Source organism: Cololabis saira, chromosome 8, assembly GCF_033807715.1.
Source record: "Cololabis saira isolate AMF1-May2022 chromosome 8, fColSai1.1, whole genome shotgun sequence".
Lineage (NCBI taxonomy): Eukaryota > Metazoa > Chordata > Actinopteri > Beloniformes > Belonidae > Cololabis > Cololabis saira.
In genome coordinates this window covers 2,878,343-2,902,637 of record NC_084594.1, presented here as the reverse complement: position 1 = coordinate 2,902,637, position 24,295 = coordinate 2,878,343, and the positions used below count along the sequence as shown (strand labels likewise).

The window sequence follows — 24,295 nt, the reverse complement described above, 5'->3', positions numbered from 1 at the left end:
AAACAATTTTTGTTGTTAGAAAAACCTAGTTTTAGCCAAGTATACAGTATTTAGTCATTTATGGCAATGGAAATACTAATTCAAGGCCATAAAATCCTAATTTTACTAGTTTTGTGTACTAAAATACACAAACTAATCATTTGAGGTCACAAAACAATAATTTGAGATCACAAAAGAACAATTTAATGTCATAAAATCCATTTTGTTTTGTTACAAAAACCTTTTTTGACCCCAGTATACGGTATTTAGTCATTTATGGCAATGGAAAAACTAATTTGAGGCCTTAAATACTTATTTTACTAGTTTTGTGTACTAAAATACACAAAAGAATCATCTGAGGTCACAAAAGAATAATTTTTAAATTATAAAATATAATTTCGTAAAAAAAATGTTACAAAAAACTCATTTGAGTCCAATTAGTATCCGGTTAGTCATTTATGGCAATGGAAAAACTAATTTAAGGCCATAAAATACTAATTTTACAAATTTTGTGTACTAAAATACACAAACTAATCATTTGAGAGCACAAAAGAATAATTTGAGGTCATAAAATACTTTTTTTTTGTTACAAAAACCTAATTTGAGCCCAGTATACAATATTTGGTCATTTATGGCAATGGATAAACTAATTTGAGGCCATAAAATACTAATTTGACTAATGTTGTGTACTAAAATACACTAACTAATCATTTGAGGGCAAATGATAATAATGTGAGGTCAAAAAACAATAATTGAGGTCACAAAAGAATAATTTGAGGTCATAAAATGTATTTATTTTTGTTACAAAAACCTCATTTGAGCCCAGTATACGGTATTTAAAATACTTATTTTACTAGTTTTGTGTACTAAAATACACAAACTAATCATTTGATTCAGATTCAGATTCAGATTCAGAAAACTTTATTCATCCAAGACAACTGAGCAGCAAGACGTTGAAAATATCAAATAAAACAAGAAATAAAATTGAATAAAATGAACAGGGCATGTCTCCTTATGTACAAAAACAATTAGGGCACAAAAGAATAATGTGAGGTCACAAATTTTTATTTTTTTGTTACAAAAACTTCATTTGAGCCCAGTATACGATATTTAGTCATTTATGGCAATGGAAAAACTAATTTAAGGCCATAAAATACTAATTTTGTGTACTTAAATACACAAACTAATCATTTGAGGGCACTTGTTTATATTGTTTTTGTATCTTTGTGAATACATTGGGTAATTTCATTTATTTTTCAATTACTATTATTTTTTTTAATGTTATTTATCTTATTTATCTATTTTTTCCTATTGTTTTGATCCTGGGGTAGTGAAGTGCTTTCAGAAAGGTAAGATAAGTGCCATCAGGCATCAAGCGGTTACGGCCACGATAAACCATGAAATAATAATGTTTGGCCACAAAATAGTAATTTGAGGCCAAAAAAATAGTAATCTTAGGTCACATGTTGATGTGAGGCTATGAAAGGCTATTTTTATGCACAAATATGAGGCCACAAAATGCCGCCTTTGGGCCACAAAATACAAAGTTGAGCTGACAAAATACTAATTTGTGGCTACAAATGTATTAATTTATTTCATATGTCGTGTCTGAGGAAACATAGAGACCAAAATAGCACTTTTATTTACGGTTAATTCCTCTGAAAAATCATGGATTTTTTTGTTTTGATGAAAAGTAGATCTAAGCGTTTGATTATACTGTGAATTATCACCCACTGAGGTCTGAGCATACTAGCAGCACATTATAATAATACATTAAATAATATAATATAATAATACATTATAATTGGGACTAACCTCCCATCTATCCAGGACCATAATCAATCACTGTGCAATAATAATAATAATAATAATAATAATAATAATAATAATAATAATAATAATAATAATAATAATAATAATAATAATAATAATAATAATAATAAAAGCCTCAATCATATGCTGTAACAATGCACCTTTCAATAACCACGTCTACCTCATACTGATGCACCTTTCACTTTTAAATTGTGTTAATCATGTAAATAAGAGCCATTTGTCTATTACTGTTGTAACTATTTAAATCTGGGTTCAGTAAGCAAAAAACTACGAAAATAAATTCCCTGTCTGGTGTGTTCATACTTGTCCAGTAAAGCTTATTCTATTCTATTCTATTCTATTCTATTCTATTCTATTCTATTCTATTCTATTCTATTCTATTCTATTCTTATCCTGAGGCAACTATTCTTGTACTTTATTTTGAAAAGCGGAAGTGGCTTGTGGGCGTCCCGGATCCTTCCCCGGATTCTGTCACAGCTGCTTGTTTTTAAGAGTAAATATGTGGCTAAACGTGATAAAAACGTGATAAAAGCGTGGATTTGAATGCAGAACGGCCACTAATGATCTGAAGTTATAAAGTTAACGCTGCCGAGCAGATAACATTCACGTGGTGACGTTCACCTGATATGAAAACTACTGTAATAGACTGTCTCATTGTGTGTTACATTTAAATTTAATGTTACAGCGATGACATGGAACATCTATTTAGATTCAGATTCAGACTTTATTAATCCCTTTGGGAGGTTCCCTGGGGAAAAACTGACATCTCCATCTACTCATACAGCACTGTCAAAAAACAAAAGCAAATAAAAAAATAGAAAAAAAAAAATAATAAAACAAAAGAAATAACAAATAAAACAAATAAAACACCCCAAAAACCAAACACCCATATACAGATAAAAATATAAAAAATAAAGATAAAAAAAAAAATAAAAAAAATAAAATTAAATAAATAAATAAGCAAAAATTTAAAATTAAATTAAAAAATTAAAAATACATAGAAAATAAGAAAAAAGAATATAAAAAATAATTGTAAAAAAATAAAGATAAAATAGAAATAACAAAAAAAAAATAAATACAAAAATAAAAAATAAAAAGTGCAGTGCCATAAAAAGAATTATATGGATAAAAAAGTGTTGTGTAATATTGCACAAGTTGTCCTGGTTATTGCACATTTAGGTTAAGTTTGTATAGTTTTCCATCTGTTAATGTAGTAATCGGACAAAATATGAACTTGATGAGGTGTGTGTGATCAGTAAGGTACAAGGAAGATGTTGCATCACAGGAGATGTTGAGAATTAAAATTAAAAAAAATTAAAATACATAGAAAATAAGAAAAAAATATAAAAAAAATAATTGTAAAAAAATAAAGATAAAATAAAAATAACTAAAAAAATAAATACAAAAATAAAAAATAAAAAGTGCAGTGCCATAAAAAGAATTACATGGATAGAAAAAGTGTTGTGTAATAATATTGCACATTTAGGTTAAGTTTATATAGTTTTCCATCTATTAATGTAATAATCGGACAAGATATAAACTTGTTTCAATAATTGACATGTACAGATAATTTGGGAGACACTTTGGTTTGGTTCCAGTGCATTTTTAACCACAAAAACAATAACAAGAAGGTATTTTTAATTCTGTTCAGGCGCGGCTCGGCCGCCTGCTCAACAACAACAGGTATTTTTTTTAACATTTGCAAGAATTACAATGATTGAAAATCTTCACATTTTCAATTCAATTTCAAGTTGAATTATAACATATAAAGAGTATAACTCAAATAAAAAACAAAACAAAAGCAACAACCAGGTATTTTATTAATTCTGTTCAGGCGCGGCGCGGCCGCCTGCTCGGGGTCCTTGCTGAGCTCCGCGCCAGTGCTGCAGATGTTCAACAAACCAGACGATTACACCTGAAATAACTCACTTTTCCGGATAGTTACGGCGCCGCTGGCCCCCTGGACGCCCAACCATGAACCTGGAGCTGCTCGGTGAGTTTTAATCCGGGGTTAAACTTGGTTTATTCTGTTTTTCCGGCCGATTCTGTGCGGTTGTTGTGGTTAGCATCGGGAGTTAGCCTAGCATGTCCAAGTCAAACTGTAACGACTTAATTTGACTGTTTTCTGCTCTAAAAGCTTCAAAACGCTTCCTGTGCCCTGGTCAGACACACGTATGTGGTTAAAAGTCTGCCCTTAATCGAAGTTCTGGAGTTCTGTTAAACAAGATTTTATTTCTGTGTAAATGTATGTATTTATTTTATTTAACCTTTATTTATTATTTATTTCAATATCAACAAATTTGGACATTAAATTGTTACAAGGATAGATATTGTGTCAAATTTCAAAATTAATTTCTCTGCTCTTATTAGAGATACAAAATTTAAAAGGACACAACCAAGCTTTACGGCAGCTTATGTTATCTAATTGTGAGCTCCAAAAACATTTTCGTCTGGGTGAATATATATCAGGAATTATGACGTCTATTTATTGATAGGTAGTAGGTAGAATCAACCTACTATTTGTACAAATGTGCAGCTGGAATAAAGTTAAGGAGTCTATATTATCTTGATGTTGCTTGTTGATGCTGTGAACAGTTCGTTACGCTCTAAAATCGATTCTTAAACTAAAATATTGATACTTTTGATACTTCAGTCATTTGTGGTAAAGTATATCATTAAAAGTAATATGGTGGAAAGTAACTATACTACTCAGATTTGGTGTAAATGACACGTTGCTGGTAGGAACTGCTTTTAAAAATTTTTTAATAGTAGTTCTTATTTTTGTATATGATTCTCTTATTTATTTTAATGGTTTTATTAGGATCTTTTTTAGTGATGGAAATACCTTTTTCAAACACTGGTTTTTCTGTTGTTGTAACAGCTCGGCTGTATCGTGAATGAGGTCGCTACCTCAGTAAACTTCTGACCTTAAAATAAATAAATAAATAAGTGACTCTGATGTCTTTTATCCTTAAGTTATATAAAATACACCAAATTTTTTTAGAATTACCGGGCACATTAGGTGTATTTGGCAAAAGGTATCTATCAAATCTTTATCGCTGATACTAACCAGCCTGAATATTACTCGATATCGGAAAGGAAATCGGTGGTGTGGATCATCACTAACAATAACTGCTGGAGAACGACACCACTTCCGTTGCCCAAATGCGCGCGTAACATTATATGACGTAGGTTGAAAATGGGTCTATTGAGAAGCTCCCTAAATTATGTGACGTTTTGTATATACGAAAATGAGACTAATGTTAGTTGTTGTGAGCCACTACAATTTATAATTTGTTATTGGGTAAAATAATTGTAATATTTAGTAACACAACTTAAGTTTTACTGCAAAAACAGAGTATATTTAAAAAAAAAATCCAAGCAGCCTCAGTATTAGTTTGAGACCAGCAAGACTGTTATATAAGAAAGAATGTAGAAGCTTTGTTGAGGTGTGTGTACCTGGTGTGGGAATCTGGGAACTGAGGGCCGCGATAGACGGCCCAGAATATGAACATGGCCAGTAAAATTATTGGGACACAGCAGAAAAACAAAGGATATATACATAAAAACACTGAGGAGGAAAAAAGCCCAACAATTCTCTGATTCTAGTCGTCGTCATTTCAATGAATTCAGAAAACTCCCCACAGAAGACACGGTAGCAGGAACATCTGTGAAGTCATTCATACTGAGTTTAATAATATTCCTGAACTCAAGTCAATTATAGGTCTGAGTTTATTTATGCTGCTCTTTTGTATAAAATCAAAGTTTATTTAGATGGGATAATGCATATTAATGAACGCTACATTAAGCAGTGTAGATACACCGGGTTTTAGCAGAAATGCTGGTTTCCACCCGCTAGTCCCCACAGAAAACAAGAACAATTTAGTCAAACAAGGGAACAAACATAAAACATACATAGTAGCAAAATATATTTAGCAGCATTTAAAAGCAGTATGGATTGTATCTAAAGTGACTTGAGTTTAAAGTGACTTGAGCAAAAAATACATATTACAATAATGAAATACCAGCGATGGTAATATTATATATTATAGTACTGAGAGTATCCAAGTTGTGACATACAAAGTGCGTGTTGCACATTGCCCTGTACGTACGAATTAAAACAGATAATTAACATTAAGACAAACTACTCAAGTTTATTTTTTTATTAGTATTATGTGATTATTTGTGGGTTTTTTTAGTTGCCTGTGAAGCCAGATACCAATTTCCACACATGTGGACCATAAAGATTAACATTATGGTTTTAAAAGGATTGGATTCAGAATTTGGGGGACACACACTCCTTATAATCCTCTTTTTAATCCCTGTTTCCCTCGTCATGCAGGTTTTTCTCAAAGTGAAGCTGCAGATTTTGAGACACAGTGATGTGTTAATGAGAATTAAATAACATCTGAGCCTTAAATCTAGTATCTCATGTACGTTTGTCCCTCTGTAACCTTTTCTGAAAGACTCTCTTTTCCTTTTCTCTTACAGAGTCGTTCGGGCAGAACTATCCAGAGGTAAGAGACCGCTTTTAATATCCACATGAGACTGACGGGTAATAAGACACTAGGTGGCAAATATCACCCCAGACCACAGAGCTGCTGGTTGAGCTGCTGGTTGAGCTGCTGGTTGAGCCTGTAACGATACCGTCCTAATGATGGGGACGGTCTTGATCTGCCTGTAGGTCCCAGGAGAGGTGACTTTGTTGTGTCTGACACCGGGACATGAACATACCTGAACTTTCTTGTGATATCAAGTCAAGTAATGGCGCTTTTAAACTAGAACCTTCTCAGGCCGACTCCACTCGCCCTCGTTTGTTTTCAACACCCAGATCAGAACTAGGAGGTTGGAGAAGCTGCTGTGACGTATTTGATTGTGTATCTAAAGGAAGAAGACAACAACACTAAAGATGTAGAACCTGGAGGAGATGATAGATGTGCTGCTGGGACTGTGGCTTGTGTTTTATACAAAGTTAAAAAATGAGAGTGAGAGAAGCTTCAAGCAGCAACGCTTTTTTTTTTTTATTTAGTTTGTCTCAGCGCTGATGAAAAGTCAGCTGGAGCCGTGAGCAGCTATAAGTGACAGATCTCCTGGTAGATCTGGTCGTTCCTCATCTCCGTCTAGATCTTTTTAATTCTCTCCTCAGCACCAGGTTTATGAACATCTGCACCTCAGAGTTGGATCACTAACTTCTGCTGCCGTTGCTGCTGGAATCAAATGAACCAGAATCTCCGTCAGAGTCTCTTTCTCTGATTTCCTCCTCCTGACTCAGACGTCTGACTCCAACCCCCCGACCAATCGGTGGCCTGGAGTGTGATGACGTCACAGCCCGACTCAGCCGCTTAGAACCTCGGCAGAATAGTTACAGAAAAAGTATCTACTCGGTAGTTAGACCCCTGGTCGAAAAGCGCAAAAGCGAGTCAGGCTGAGTAGGTTCTAGTGAAAAAGCACCATAAGTGTTGGTCACGTAAGGTGCACAAAAAAGTGCAAGACATCAGGGACACGACTGCAAACGATGCTGTACAGTATAACCGATCAACAGAGTGCTGTTTACAGTCATAGCAGTAACACTGAAGGCCAGTGTGCTGCATCATGTGGTCAGAAGTGGCATTTACTATATAGTGTCTTTAATAGTAAAGTTGCTTCTCGTCAATGAAAATTATGACTAAATATCGTCGTCAACCAACCTTTATCACCTGTGGAAGACGAGACGCAACGAAAATACTGGTCATGTGACGATAATTATATATAATGCAATATTGTAGAGGAATAAAAACCAGACTAAAATGTAGATTACAAAATAAAAACTCTGTTAAAACGTAGAAGATCCATCTTTGGATCCACTTTCCTACAGGGACGTGGAAAAGAAAACAGAATGTGTCGTCGAAAAAGAAAAAGACGGGGAGAAATACGGAAAATAAATATGTTGTAAACTCAAATGAGAGTCTTCTGTATCTGGAATGAATGTATTCTTGAGTCTATAAGGTAACAATAATATAATAATAAGATAACCTTGTTTGAATTGTAAAATGGGTTTGTCTAAATACAATCTTTGACTAAAACTAGACTAAAATGGACAATTCTGAGTAAAATAAGAGTAAAATGCTCAGACTTTTGGTCGACTGAAACTTGACACGACTAAAAGGAGAATTAACGTGACTAAAACTAATAAAAACTAAAATTATAGCTGGACCCAAAGACTAGACTAGAACTAGAATTGAAACAGGCTGACAGAAACAACACTATTTATTAGAGTCTGAAAAGCCTCCAAACACCATCAGTAGCTCCAGTTTATGGACAGCATCAGAAACGTCACCTCCACCTGTGTCGTCACTGACTGTGTTTCCATGCATCAATAACCCTTTTAAAACCCGAATATTGGCAATAACCCGGTTACACGGCCATGTAAACACCAATAACCCCTTTGAATAACTGAAATTTGCTCATATCCTGGTTTTTAAAAACCCCAACATGAGCCCTGGGTTACTCCTTTTAAAACCTGAATATTGGGTCATGTAAACACCAAACAGAATATCCCCATCAAACGGAACAGGAATCTGTTTTCTGCACATGCTCTGTTCACAAGGAATCCTGGTCTTTTGAGTCCAGGAAGTTCTTATAAACACGGAGAAACCAAGACCAGGAGGAGACTAATCACTTCATAAATGTAATGAAGGATATGAACATTTCTGCATTTGTAGACGCTAGAAAGTACCGGGATAGAAGATTTACAAGAAGGAGAGAAAAGTTGAAGCAGCATTTGTTTTGAATTTGGATACAGGAAGAAGAAGCAGAAATGACGGGAATTGCATCATGATGTTCTCCGTGCGTCGCTGGTTTGATCCAGATATCCTGAATGATTAATCACCATGTAAAGCGAATATTCCCAATGTTTCAGTAACCGGAATATTAGCAATAACCCGAATTTTGACTGCATGTAAACGTAGTCACTGTTTTGTGGTTGGCAGGAGGCCGATGGCACCCTGGACTGCATCAGCATGGCCCTCACCTGCACCTTCAACCGCTGGGGAACCCTGCTGGCCGTCGGCTGCAACGACGGACGCATCGTCATCTGGGACTTCCTGACGCGGGGAATCGCCAAGATCATCAGCGCTCACATCCACCCCGTCTGCTCCTTGTGGTGAGACCCGGCTCCAAATCCTGGAAGCTGAAGCTGTCTGAGTACTTTACTGCCATTGCAAATAAATAAATAACATTAAAGGGAACCCTGCATATTAAGACATGTAGGTCTTAAGAGATAAATGTTGGTATCAATTATAACAATGTGATATAAAAAACCTTGTTGATGTCTTCGTTTTTATAAAATTTGAAAATATAATTTAACATGTAGGTCGCCATTGTTTTTTACGTTCTGGGTAGTACGTCACACGGTGGCACCTGCTGGCCCCCGTCCACTGTTCTGACACCCAGAAACAGATGAAAACACAGCTAAACAGATGACGGCGCACCAGAAACACAGATGAAAACACAGCTGAACATTAAGGTGACGGCGCACCTACAAAAAAGTAAAAAAAAATTAAAAAAAAGTGCAGCCCCATACAGCATGAACTATAAAAACACCATAAAACTCAGATAGACTAACAGACCACACGTTTCAACTAGCAGATAGCCGATGCTACAATAAAAACCCCAGCCAGATCTGGCGACATTAAATTAAATAAAGATGTTCTTGCCTATTTGAAGCGAAGTCTGCGCCTCCCGTTTCGTCAAAGTCCGGGGCCAGTCCCCTCCTCTGGTCTGTCATCAAACGGTGGACCCAGCACCCGAAGCCGGTTTTAGGGGGGGGCAGGGGTGGGCTATGCTCACCGGCGTCTCCATCCCGGCCAGAGCGGAGAGCGCAGAGCGCAGAGCGCAGAGCGCAGAGCGCAGAGCGGAGAGCGGAGAGCGGAGAGCGGAGAGCGGCGAGCGGGTGGCGGAGCGCTGCGGGCTGTAGAGCCCCGGCTACGCAGGCTACGGCGTAGCCTACGCAGGCTACGGCGTAGCCTACGCCGTCTACGCCGTAGGCTACGGCGTCTACGCAGGAGCCTAATGCACTGGTAAGATGCGCACAACATTGATCATTTTTGCAGATCTCCCGTGCATCACAGAACTTTGATCCAGTTTGCCTGAACCGAGACGTCTTATGGGCTCCCTCGTCAGCCTCCACGGCCGGGAGATGCTGCTCATCTATGTTTTAGATACCTGTCCCAGTTAAACTAATGGGGCTTATCTTCCCAGAGCCACCGTCGTACGTCATCGCCCCCAGAATACATTGCGCAGGTAAAACATGGCGCCTCCCGCAGGTCAAAATATGTAATAAACATTGTAGATTTTTAAAGCAATTAGATTATTTTATGTGTTTCTAACAACATATTTTAGTATAAGAGAACAATTGTGGCTAATTAGGGACTACATGTCTTAATATGCAGGGTTCCCTTTAAGAATGACTACAGACTTCAAACTGATAAGTGAAATTAAAATTAAAAGGCAGGATCAGCACATTCACATCGCCAGTGTAAGTTTTGTTGTTCAGTTAGTGTTATCCGTTTCGTTGGTCAAGAAAGACATAAATGAGTCCCAAATATCTACAAACTCTCTGTTTACCTTTGACAATATAAGTCAATGTCTCAGCTCCTTCTCCCACCATCCCAGTGTTTCGGGTTCCACATCTTTCCAGTGGAGTGCAATCATTCTTCTTGCATGGAGAAGTCCAAAATCAGTCATTTTTGATTACTTTTTTACTTTTGTTCTGATAGTGTATTTGGGGTTATATTCCAATGCAGATTGTTGGCATCAAAGGAATGTTACACCTGATAAACATTTGATTACCTTTTCCCAAAATAACAGAATCTTAGGGCATTCCCATGAGCAGTGAATCAAAGTTCCCTCTTCAGTCAGGCATTTAACACAAACATCTGGAATGTTAGAGAAAAAATTGTGAAGTTTAACAGGGGTTATGTAAACCCTCATTAACCATTTATACTGCAGCAATTTAAATCTTGTGTTAATTGAATTATTTTGGGCCTTTAAACACGCCAATCTAGTGCTGGGCGGTATACCGGTTCATACCGAATACCGGTGTTTATTTTTCTTATGATATGAATTTTTCATATACCGTAATACCGGTGAGTTTGTGGGAACGCCGCGCGGCGCTACGTTCCACCGCGCCGCGCGGCGGAACGTAGCGCCGCTGGACACTGTTTGTGAGGGGACTGTTTAGCAGTAGTGATGCACCGATTGTTCGGTAACCGAAATTGTTCGGCCGAAAATGGCAAAAAAAACACTTTCGGTGTCCGGTGGAATAAGTGGGGAACCACATAAGAATTTTACCTACAGTAATAGACTGGCCGCTCCCGTAACTGTTGCACCACAAACATAAATCGTTGGCCAACCAAAAAGTAACCAGATAAGAATTTTACCAACATTCACCAGGAGGTGGAACCAAAACAACATAATGCTGGAAATTAAAACATGTTCAGTTTTTTATGTTCAATAAATATTTTCTACCTTGTAATTTTGTAAAAGATTTTTTTCTTTGAAAAGCCTAAATCAAATTTATTTATATATATATCTGCTTTATCATAAGTGCCGCCACCTCATTGTAAACGGCATCATTTTGTGAGGCCATGCAAACCTGTATTTATACTAGTGTGGACATTAATGTTTTTCTACAATATTTCCTCCTCATGACAGTAAAATAGGCCATTCTAAGCCAATTTACTGCAGCAATTCCTTTCCAAATCATTAGAAAATGTGGTTAACACCCAGTTGTGCATGAAAAAAAAAAATACCGTGATATACCGTGAAACCGATATAATTTTGAAAAATACCGTGATATCAATTTTTGGTCATACCGCCCAGCACTACGCCAATCCCCCAATCCCTCTCCCTTATCTCATCCTGTATGTCTTTTCTCCAAGCATTTAATCTATCTGGTGCCGATTCTATTGAATATTTTGCAAAAAGGTTATAGAATCTAGATATGAGTTTCTTACCATCTAAATTATTAAGCACAGTTTTCTCAATAACTGACTCGGTGTGGTTATGATTGTCTTATATTTTGATGCTATAAAACTTGTTACTTGAAAATATTTGAAAAAATGTTTTCGGGGGAACTTGATACCTCTGACAAAGTTGTTTAAATGTGAGTAAGATACCCTCAAAATAAAGATCTGAAACCATCCCAACAGTTTGTTAAAAGTTACCCACACACATGTTTAACGTGTTAACTTCAGTGACATCAGGAGACATTTTAATACCTGAATACTTTATTTATCTTGATGGAAATGGAATAAGTCGCCTGCTGCAAACATTCATTCAGTACATACTACGTGCAGCATATTTAGCCGGATAACTGGCCATAAATATATGAAAAGGAATAAAGAAACCATGATACCATATCTGATACCGTGTTTTGTCAGTATCAGAACTGATATCTGGTCCAGTTTGGGTGTAACGGAGTAGTCGGGGTGATAAAAGTGTTTCCTCCTCGTGTCCTGAGGACGTTTACTCTGTTTATGGTCTGTTTGATCCTCTCTGATGTGGCTTCCTTGGAATTTCAGTCTGGAGACTCGTCTTCACGTTGACCTGATATTATCTGAGGTTATTTGTAAAGATCAAGGAGGAAGATTCTGATATTAAATCAGTGTGAATGTGACATGACTGATTTATAAAGTAAAAATTAAATTACTTTCCCTGTTTCAGCAAACACAGAGGTCATGGATGGTTTTAATCTTTCCATATAGAATGCTGCGTTTGATTTTTGTCCATTTCACCGATGCTTTTGTACGACGGAGTATTAGGGCCAAACTAAGACAAAAAAAAATGGAAATTACGAAAATAAAGTCATAATAATATGAGATTAAAGTCGTAATATTACGAGAATAAAGTCGTAATATTAAATATATTATAAATATATAAATATAACTTCACAAGATGCTCAATATTCCTCATTTTAACACAGGGAGAAGATGCTCTTCCTGTTAGAGTTCTCATAAATTAACACTTTATTCTCATAAATTACCACTTTATTCTTGTAATATTACGACTTTATTCTCATAAATTACCACTTTATTCTCATAAATTACCACTTTATTCTCGTAATGTTACGACTTTATTCTCGTAATGTTACGACTTTATTCTCGTAATGTTACGACTTTATTCTCATTATATTATGACTTTATTCTCGTAATGTGACTTTATTCTCGTAACGTTACGACTTTATTCTCGTAATGTGACTTTATTCTCGTAATATTACGACTTTATTCTCGTAATGTTACGACTTTATTCTCGTAATATTACGACTTTATTCTCGTAATGTTACGACTTTATTCTCGTAATATTACGACTTTATTCTCGTAATGTTACGACTTTATTCTATTACCACTTTATTCTCGCAACATTATGACTTTATTCTCGTAATTATACGACTTTATTCTCATTATATTATGACTTTATTCTCGTAATTTCCAATTTTATTTTGTCTTAGTTTGGCCCTAATACTCCGTCGTACTTTTGTGATGTGATGAGGGATTTTTGTTTTTATGCGTCTCCATGTGCCTTTAAATCCTCTGTAACTGCTGTAATTCTTCCAGGAAAGAGGATGAGAAGTCTTCTGTCCTGAAGTTACTGACTGCACTTGTGTTGCATTAAAATCATCCCATGACCTGTTTGATGAAATACCGGGGAATTTTAACTTTAACTTTCAGACGTGGTTAAATCTCACTGGATTAAATGTCGTCCTGAGTTTTTAACCACAGGCATCAGATGACACTAATCCTGTCTGAATAAGACATTAGTCTCATTTAGTCCTCTTGAAGTTTCTGTTTCTGTCGTTAGAGCAACGATACCGTTAACAAATCTCACAGGAATCCCAACTTATATTCATATTATTATCTTTTGATCACGTGATCAAGTTTAACGAGTAATTTGAAATTGCATGTGGGTGATGACTAAAGTTGCTTTCGTCAATGAAAATTATGACTAAATATCGTCGTCAACGAACCTTTATTCCCTGAGGAAAATTAAATATATAATGCAATATCGTAGAGGAATAAAAATGGAACTAAAATGTAGATTACAAAATAAAAACCCGTTGACCAAAACGAGATGAAATGTTCTACCAAAGAACCTTAATATCAATGTTTTAAGTTGTTTCCTCTGGTTTAGTCTTTAAACCAGTTTAGTCTTTAGATCTTTGGATAAACTTTCCTACATAGACTCAGAAAGGAAAACCCAATGTGTCGTCGAAAAAGAAAAAGATGCGGAGAAATTTGGAAAATAAACATGTAAACTCAAATTAGAGTCTTCTGTATCTGGAATGAATGTATTCTTGAGTCTATAACAACATCAACAAATTCTTTTTTTTATTCTTTATTTCATTCATTAAAAGAAAAACAAAACATTTCAATATAATTTCAACAAATCTCTTTCCTTGAATGAAAGGGAACAGAAAGAAGACTACGCTTATTTGATCCGTCCCTTTTTCCTAAGAAATCTAATTTCAAATAATGAAATAATCAAAAAAACAAAACCAAATTATGCAATTAAAAAAAACAACACATTCCAATAAATGTAATAAAAAAAACAACAACAAACAAACAAAAAACAAAACCAAAGTTATAAAATAACTCAAAATAGCTGTCGTCAAACACAGATAGTCGTATTCTTTTTTGATTCAAAGAAAAAAAATATGACAATCGTGCTAAAAAGAGAGAGAGAAAAAAGAAAACCCGCCTAACTTAACAATTATCATGACATTTCTTCATCAAACTGGCTTTTTTAATTCTTTTAAATGTAATGTTTATTATAAACTCTAATATAACAATAAGATAACCTTGTTTGAATTGTAAAATGAGTTTGGCTAAATACAATCTTTGACTAAAACTAAACTAAGACTAAATGGAAAATTCTGACTAAAATAAGACTAAAAGATGTAGTTAGTATAGGGAAAGTATGGTGTAAATAAGTATATTTATATAGGCATGTGTGTACAAATATATAGAAATACTCAACTATGTGTGTGAGTATAATTACAGTATAGTTAGTTATTATAAATACGTGTTAATAAATGATTAGTGAATGGGGGTAGGATTAAATCAGTTTACACTTCTTCCTACTCCTTTTTGCACATGTAGATTAAGACATTTTATTTTATTTTTTGTATTTATCCTTTATTTATCCAGGAAAGTCCCATTGAGATACAATATCTCTTCTGCCAGGGAGTCCTGGTCAATATTATGTGTTAAATGATGAAATTATTTGTTTTGTTGTTTTTTTTTTTTGTTTGCTTTGTTTTGTTTTCTTATCTTTTTAATTGTTGTCTTTTAGATGTACATTTTTTTTTTTTTTTTTTTTTTTTTTTAATCAAATGATGGCTTGACCCAAAGACTAGACTGAAACTAAAATTGAAACCCCACTAGTGATGATTTAAGGTGGACGTACGTGTCCCAAACACCTGACCGTGTGTTTTGTGTGTCCAGTTGGAGTCGAGACGGACACAAGCTGGTCAGCGCGTCCACAGACAACATCGTGTCCCAGTGGGACGTCCTGACGGGAGACTGTGACCAGCGGTTCCGCTTCCCCTCGCCCATCCTGAAGCTGCAGTACCACCCGCGGGACATGTGAGTGTCGGCAGCACCGAGGTCGTCTAGGTTTCTGCCAGGTCCTGCAGACCTCGTACCATAACGTGTGGTGTTTCAGGGACAAGGTGCTGGTGTGTCCCATGAAGTCGGCTCCGGTCCTGCTGACGCTGTCGGACTCCAAACACGTGGTGCTGCCCGTGGACGACGACTCGGACCTGAACGTGGTGGCAGCGTTTGACCGGAGAGGGGAATACATCTACACCGGGAACGCCAAGGGAAAGGTCAGACCCGTTTGTTTAAAATGCATAGAAATCTCAGCTGGTTAATGGTAAGAGAAAGAGAAGAGAAAGAAACTTTATTCTTTATTAATATTTATAAGAAATGTATCCATATCAAAAACCCTGCAAGTTCTATACAAAAAATGATGTTACAGTTCAGAAAATCCTAGCTAGCATAGCAGCACCAGACGTGCTCTCAGAGTAACTTTACTGCCAGAAATAAAGACAAACTGTGGTAACAGAACGGTGAAGTACAGAGCTACGTCTGCATGGAACACACTTCCCAAACACTTTAAACTATTCACATAAAAGAATTCAAACTGTTAGTAAAGAAACATCTCATATATATATATATATATATATATATATATATATATATATATATATATATATATATATATATATATACTAGGGATGGGCGGTATGGACTAAAAAATGTATCACGATAATTTCTTGCATTTATCCCGATAACGATAAAAATGACGATTTAAAAAAATAAATAAAAATACCAATTCAACTCCACCTTTGTAACTATAACTATAAATCTATCTTTCTTTCTTTCTAGGCTTCTTTCTTTTTAGGCTTGCTTCTTTCTTTCTTTCTTCCTTCCTTCCTTCCTTCCTTCCTTCCTTCCTTCCTTCCTTCACGTACGTTGTGCGTGGATTTAACACAGAACCATAAATCAGCTTTACACAAAAACGTCATCAACGGGAATTTATTGTTTTTTCCGTGAGATACAAATTCTTACCGTGGGGGATTTTTTTGACGGTTTATCGTGAACTGTAAAATATCAACCATTCCTAATATAAACACATACTAAGCTTATTTGATTATTATTAAATAAATAATGGAGATATATATATATATATATATATATATATATATATATATATATAAAAATAAATTAATATTTATTAAAATGGTTATTGGTGCAAACTATAACTATACATGGTTTGAATTTGTTATAAAATATCTGAATATGTATTGATTTTATTTATATCTAAATGTTAAACGGAATTACTTTTTATTTTTTCTTTATTTTCTGTTTTTCCATTCTTTTTTATATGCTACCTCTTTAGGTTTGCTTCTAATTTTTGTTGTCATGTTCTGTGTATTGTGTGTTGGACCGCAGGAAGAATAGCTGCAGTTTTGCTGGAACTAATGAGGATCCAAATAAAACTATAAACCGCCCCCTAGTGGTGGAGTCTGAAACCACAGGTCACATAAGTCACATCAGGACACATTCGTTGGTATTCTTCCATTAAAGAAAAAAAAGGTGTTCCAGCAACAACAGGCCAGAAGCTTATAAGCCAGTTTTCTTATTGTTTGAAGCTTTTTTTTTAAAGATAATTTTAAAGACCCTTTTATCTTTTAAGTTTTCACCGTAGCATACCAGATATGTTTGATTTTTATTTGTCTCAAACATGCACAAGCATGAAACAAAATAATATAAAAAAAGAGCACATTACGATGAAGTGCAAGTTCGAGAAGGAGCTGAAGGAAGCAAAGATTATCAAGTTCAACCCCCCCTCACATTGTCATATAATATATAATACAATTATATATAAAATACAGTTACACACACATATGATATAACACACAAATACAGACACACATTCATACAAAATTCAATTCCATAAGAATATTCAGAATCCATAAATCAATGCAATCTAAAAAATCCAGAACATTTAACTTTAATATGATTGAATATAAATGAAACCCCCATTACAAACGTGCTAACTAACTAAAATCCTGTGTTTCAGATCCTGGTGCTGAACACGAACACTCAGGAGCTGGTGGCGTCTTTCAGGGTGACGACCGGCACCAGCAACACCACGGCCATCAAGTCCATCGAGTTCGCACGGAAGGGCAGGTGAGAGGAAACTGGAAATCAGGAAAAATAAACCTGCTGTGTTTAAGGCGGTCTGGAGGTTTCAGTTGATGGGAGTTCCACTCCCATCAACAACTGTGATGAAGTAACAAAGATAATGTACAACAAATCAAAAAATTATAAACATAAACGTAAAAGAGAACATGGATACAAGGTCTGGATTACATTAAAGATAAAGACATTGTAGGTTAAGACAGAATAAGATGTTTTTTAATAACTTTCTGAAGGAGGTAAAAGATAATGTTGACTTCAGCAACACATTCATCATTCCAGAGTTTTGGACCTTTTTTAATTTAATTGAACTTAACTTGCATGCATATATGTATGCATTAGGGCTGGGCGATATATCGAGATTTTAATATATATCGATATATTTTCAAACACGATATGGTACGAGACAATATCGTTTATATCGATTTAAAAAATTAAATTGATATAGCTTATTTTGTGACAAATTGACTTGAATGTTTTATTTGAGATTTGCACACATTTTTTGTTATTTGCAACTGTCAACCTCAGTGGAAAAGTCTGCCTGTTACTGTCTACATTGTATTAATTACAGTGTATTTTAATTTAATTGTTATGCAGGAAAGGGATATTTGTTTTATTTTATTCAAGAAGCATTTTTATTCTATAAATGCAGGCAGTTTATTCTTATTTCATTTGTTTTATACATATTGATATTGTGCAGACCTCTGTTAATAAAGGAACCTGTGTGACATTTGGCACGAGGCTTTGTATTAAAACTGACTGTTTTTTTAAGGGTTTGCCTCAGAAAAAAATGACGCTAACAGAGATGCTAACAGAGATGCTAACAGAGATGCTAACAGAGATGCTAACAGAGATGCTAACAGAGATGCTAACAGAGATGCTATGCTATAATGCTTTGGGGGAAACCCCAATTAAGGCCCAGAAAAAATATCGAGATATATATCGAGTATCAACATTTAGCTAGAAAATATCCAGATATGACTTTTGGTCCATATGGCCCAGCCCTAGTATGCATATACCGGTATATATGTATATATACTAAATACAGTAATAATGCACATATGTATGCCTCTGGTTTCTACCGGCATGGTATCAACCATTAATATGTGTGCAGACAAGGTAAAAAAAAAAAAAAGAACTTAACTTGCAAATACTGTTTTTACATCAAATGTAATGAAATCCTTAAATCTGAGGGTTCTGAGATGATTAGATGAGTTAATGAATCTCAATGGGAGGACAGATCTCAGTCTAACACGGATGGTTTGTAGGTGAGGTCTGTTTCAGAGCCTCCGTTTAAGCAATAACAGCTGATTAATGTGTGTTTTTGTAAAGTTTGCAGTCAAAGCATCCAATGAATACTTAATAAATCAGGTAGTCCTGTCCACCTTAGTTACTGTTGCTAACTCAGACAAGTAGGTCTTAAATCCAGCAGCAGAGCCGTGTGAAGAAACCTGACTGAATACGTTACCACGGCAACGAGAAGCCAGATCTGTTCTGTCTTATTTTATCTGTTTTAAAGCTGCTGCTTGTTGTTTCTCTCTCTCCGTCGTTGGTGCAGCTGCTTCCTCATCAACACGGCGGACCGGATCATCAGGGTTTACGACGGCCGGGAGATCCTGACCTGCGGTCGGGACGGAGAACCAGAACCCATGCAGAAACTACAGGACCTGGTCAACAGGTGAGAACGGCTGGTTTGGGCTGGGACGGGGGCGTCGCCAGGCTCAGAATTCAATTATTATTAAAGGAGCATGAGGCAAGAATAAGAAATGAGACTCATTAGCGCCACGACGGCCGTCGGGGTTCCTGCAGCCGACAGCAAAGCCGGCACGGAGGCGCCGTTTAAATCAAGCTCTAAATCAGACTTACAATGTTGTCTTACCTGGTCAGTAGGAAATGAGCCATGTCAGCATCTGTTTTCAGTCCCAATTCAAGTTGAAGCTGCCTCCATGACTCAAACGTGTATCCAATGTTTACTCAGGATTTCATAAATCCAGCCTCATGCTCCTTTAATTCAAAATTACTTTAGAATTTACTTTTAAATTATCTAAAGGTAATGAGTCGTTGAATTAGGGTGCTTTCAGACCTGTGGCCCGTTTGTTTTGTTCCGATTCAGGGGCTGAACCGATACAGTTGTTCCGTTTCTCGTTCGTGGGGTTTGTGGCAAACGTCTGTACCGTTTCAAAGCTGTTAACAAATTCCATGCGCTAACCAGCTGCTCTCTGATTGGTCAAATGAACGCGGAAGGAGTTTCCTCTTCCGCACCCCGGGATAAACAACCTGCCCCTTTCAGCGCAGCGCAGACAGCAGCCGTTGGCTTTAGGTTGATTTATGGTTCTGCGTTACACCAACGCAGAGCCTACGGCATAGCGTACGGTGTAGGCTCTGCGTCGATTTAACGCGGAACCATAAATCAGGCTTTACCCATTCATTTATGTGCGCTCGGCGCAGAGCGGAGCCCGGCAGCGGACGAGAGGCCGCCTGCTGCAGCCGGGTTTGGGCTGCGCAAACCCTGCCCGAATTGAACATTGTTTAATTTCAAACAAAGTTTAATTTGTGCCGTGTTGGGAAGACATCTCGCACGTCCAATAGGAGAGGAGTTGGTGGAGGCTGCACCGACTCCTCTCCTTGCGCCGCGGCAGCACACACACAATGAATGAATGAAGTTGTATCGGTTGCTGTGTGGATTATCACTCCAAATAAAAAAATGAACCGTTTCAGGTCTCGATTGGAATCGGCCGAGACCACCTCTCCTAGGAGATCTCGGAAAGCTTGTTTTGTACCGTTTCAGAGCGCGATTGCTGTGTTCACATATACCAAAACGTTCCGATCTTTAGGGGGAAACGTTCCCTGTATCGGAACAACTGCTTGAAACGGTACAGGTGTGAAAGCACCCTTAGTCATGATTTAAGTCTCTTCAGAGATTCATTGCAGACTTTTCTAGCTGTGGGCTGGAAGAATCTCCAGTAGAGGTCTGAACTAGAAGGCTGCGTTGGGCAACAACAGTATGCAAATCTGGCGGGAGCGGGCGGCTAACAAAAACACTGCAGGATCGGGATGTAGCCTAGCGACAAGATGGAAATCTGGTGGAAAATAAACCTCAAACAAGGTTTTTACAAAACAAAGACAAAGCCAGTCAGATATTTGGAGAAACTGCGTTTAGTAACGGAGGGGATTGGGAAGCAACATTCTCTTCCTCCACAGAAATGTAATGGCCAAGTGATTCTTTTGTTAAATTAATTTGTTAACTCTGTTTATCTTGTGTTATTTTAGCCACTCACAGCCTACTCTCGTTCTGTTTTTGTTTTGTTAATTAGGTCCTAAAGAGGCATAATAAGTGTTATTGAATGTTTTTATTTTTATTTTTTCAAACAGAATACCTGCGACATCTGGCTAATAATTCTAAAACAGCTGTTTTTCAAGTTATTTATCATATTGGATATTTCACAAAGCAGTCTCTTTGTATATGTTATGTTATTTATAAAACTAAGTCATATTTAAATGTATTATGTTGTTTATTTGTGTTCTCACTATCATGTTTCTTATTCAGGTCTCTCTTAGAAAAGAGACCGTAACCTCAATCACATAATTGATGCGAAAAGGCAAAATAGTTTGTGCGATGATGATAATGATGGATTTGCATCTATTAACTTTCAATCAGGTGATCTATGAACTGTGAATCATCTATCAAACTCCACAATGATCATGTTAACATTAAATCAGATAGATTTGTCTGGACATTTCTCTTGTGGAATGGGAGAAGACACAAAATCAATGCATCTCTATTATTGTGCGGCATGAATTCTCAGTTTTGCGGATGTGGGCGGGAGTGGAACACACACGTTGCGGGTGGTAAAGGTCAGAAATTCACCGGCGGTCTGAAGGAGGATCTGTAGAGTGTTACGGTGGTGTTACGTTGTCCAGTCTCCGTGACCCGTCCCTCTTCTTCGGCCTCAGGACTCCGTGGAAACGCTGCTGCTTCTCCGGAGACGGCGAGTACATCGTGGCGGGATCGGCCCGGCAGCACGCCCTCTACATCTGGGAGAAAAGCATCGGGAACCTGGTGAAGATCCTGCACGGGACCCGGGGGGAGCTGCTGCTGGACGTGGCGGTGAGGACGCTGGAGACTAGTCTGGTTTCAGAGTGATGTGTGATTATCAGCCGGTTAACCAATCCCTTCCCTCCCCAGTGGCATCCGGTCCGACCAATCATCGCCTCCATCTCCAGCGGAGTCGTGTCCATCTGGGCCCAGAACCAAGTGGTACGTGGAGATTCCTCACTAGGGCTTTAACTAACAACTATTTCAATAGTCGACCAGTCACCGACTATTGAAACGATTAGTCGACTAATCAGATAATTAGTAATTTATTCTTAAATTTAGTATGAGGTTGCTTTAATTATGTGGCAAATGATAATAAACACAAGAAAGATGGAGCTTCAATGAAAAATAAATATTTTATTCAACTTCTTTGGACTGCATGCATTTAATTTAAAATACTTTTGTCAGGCACAGTCAGACATAATGTTAAAGTTCTTTTAAAGCCAAAATATGCTTAATATCTTACCAAGGCGAGTCCGTTTCGTTCAAGACTCCGACGTGTTTTCTCTTCAAATGCATTACCAACGTGCTCCCGTGAAAAGCAACGTCTGCTTTGCAAACCCTGCAAGTCATCTTTTTATTTGCCGTATCAAGGCCAAAATGCTCCCAAACTTTTGAAGTTTTATTACGCACAGCAGCTACAGGACGCCGTCATTTTTGTTTACCCGCTACCGCTCGGCAGAGATTGTATTGAAGTGAAACGCCGCACTTCGTTGGAAAAAACACGTCTGGCGACAATTGTCGACAATGGAATTCATTGTCGACAATTTTGGTTGTCGATATTTGTCGACAACATCGACGAATCGTTGCAGCCCTGTTCCTCACATCTTGTTCATTAACATCTCAGAGCTGGCGCCTGCAGCTCCTGCAGCTGCTGTCCTGATGTTCTGTGTTCTGTGTTCTTTGTCGTCACCGTGGTGACCCTGTTCCGTTCTCTGCAGGAGAACTGGAGCGCCTTCGCCCCGGACTTCAAGGAGCTGGACGAGAACGTGGAGTACGAGGAGCGGGAGTCCGAGTTCGACATCGAGGACGAGGACAAGAGTGAACCGGAGCAGACTGGTAGGAACCGGTTCTGGTGCAGGGAGGGTTGCTGGGTTATCAGAATCAGAATCAGAAATACTTCATTTATCCCCGAGGGGCAATTTCAAGGCAACTGAGCAGCAAAACGTTGGTATCAAATAGGATAATAAAAAATAAAGTTAAAATAAACAGATAAGTTGGGCATGTCTCATATGTACAAGAAATGTGCAAAGAAAAAATTTACAAAAAAGTATATAAATATAAGAATGGGTTAGGGTTCAGTTTGGGGAGTGGGGTGGAAAAATGTGTGTTCATTCTTCCACTCATCCATGCATCTATTCATCATCCATCCATCCATCCATCCATCCGTCCATACATGCATCTATTCATCTATCTATTCATCCATCCATCCATGTGGTGGAGGTGTTTACAAATACAGGTGAAATGGAGGTGAAACCTCTGGAAGGTTTGGTGCATTATTGAGTCAGTCGTGAAACTAAACACAAGAAAACTAGAGGGGTGAAATATATTGTTCTTTGTTGTGATTTTCACACATTTGTAGAATTAAAGACAAGAAAAGTGTTGAAATGTCAGCTTTTGTTCAGTGGTCCGTTAGCGCCGCCATTCTCTCAGAATGAGCATAAATAAAACAAACACTCTCCTCTCCAACACGTGTTTATTGATATCAGACTCCTCTGCCCCCTGGATGTCGATACGCAGCCGTAGAGACAGGAATCACGGAGGTGTGAGGGCTGGAGATGGACACGACCTTTGGTGCATGCAGATATGAAAATGGATCAAAGTTCAGCCGTGACGTAAAGAAAATAAAGAAGCTGCTGTCTAAAAAAACCCCACGATGGGAAGTAATTTCTACCCAAGTATTTAGGGCGTCGCTGCGCGAGGCCAAAGAAAACAGGCCAAGAATGTGTGGTATTTCTGGATGTTCAGCTCCAGATACCTCACACTGCTGTCTGAGGGATTATTCTCCATCTGAGTCCGGCTTCCTGTTTCTCGTCAGCCGGATGTTCCGACTCTAAGGAGGAAGTGATAATTAACTGATTTACTGATAGCTGAGACGATGCCAGAGAGGAAGGACATCAGCAGGGCCTTAGAGAAGCAGCTGCTGCTGAGTTTTCAGGCCTTTACCAAACCTGTTATAGTCCAGGATTCACTTCTCTTTCAACCCTCGATTATAGTTTCTGCTCACGTCCAAGTCGCCTTCTGTCCTTTCTGGTCTCACTATTCAAAGTATGTTTAAAAAAAAAACTGCTAAAACGTAGAAGAACCATCTTTGGATCCATTTTCCTACATAGATGTGGAAAAGAAAACCCAATGTGTCGTGGAAAAAGAAAAAGATGGGGAGAAATGCGGAAAAATAAATGTGTTGTAAACTCAAATTAGTCTTCTGTATCTGGAATTAATGTATTATTGAGTCTATAAGGTAACAATAATATAATAATAAGATAACCTCTGCTAAAATGTGTTTCCATTTTCGTTGACCAAAACGAGACCAAATGTTACAACAAAGATCCTTAATCTCCATTTTTCAGTAGTTTCCTCTGGTTTAGTCTTTAAACCAGTTTAGTCTTTAGATCTTTGGATCCACTTTCCTACATAGATTTGG

At 37.2% G+C, this 24,295-nt stretch overlaps 1 protein-coding gene across 2 annotated transcripts in view; it reads left to right on the top strand.

Moving 5' to 3' along the window:
* Positions 1-3,657: 3,657 nt before the first annotated feature.
* Positions 3,658-24,295, top strand: part of rbbp5 (retinoblastoma binding protein 5) — a 29,100-nt gene continuing 8,462 nt past the window's right edge. For both annotated transcript variants that reach the window (XM_061728353.1, XM_061728352.1), the window contains exons 1-10: positions 3,658-3,805; positions 6,304-6,329; positions 8,781-8,953; positions 15,294-15,434; positions 15,514-15,676; positions 17,437-17,546; positions 19,114-19,233; positions 21,510-21,663; positions 21,742-21,813; positions 22,593-22,710. In XM_061728353.1, the coding sequence (XP_061584337.1) occupies positions 3,787-3,805; positions 6,304-6,329; positions 8,781-8,953; positions 15,294-15,434; positions 15,514-15,676; positions 17,437-17,546; positions 19,114-19,233; positions 21,510-21,663; positions 21,742-21,813; positions 22,593-22,710 (1,096 nt within the window). In that variant the 5' untranslated portion in view covers positions 3,658-3,786. The remainder of the gene's footprint in view (positions 3,806-6,303; positions 6,330-8,780; positions 8,954-15,293; positions 15,435-15,513; positions 15,677-17,436; positions 17,547-19,113; positions 19,234-21,509; positions 21,664-21,741; positions 21,814-22,592; positions 22,711-24,295) is intronic.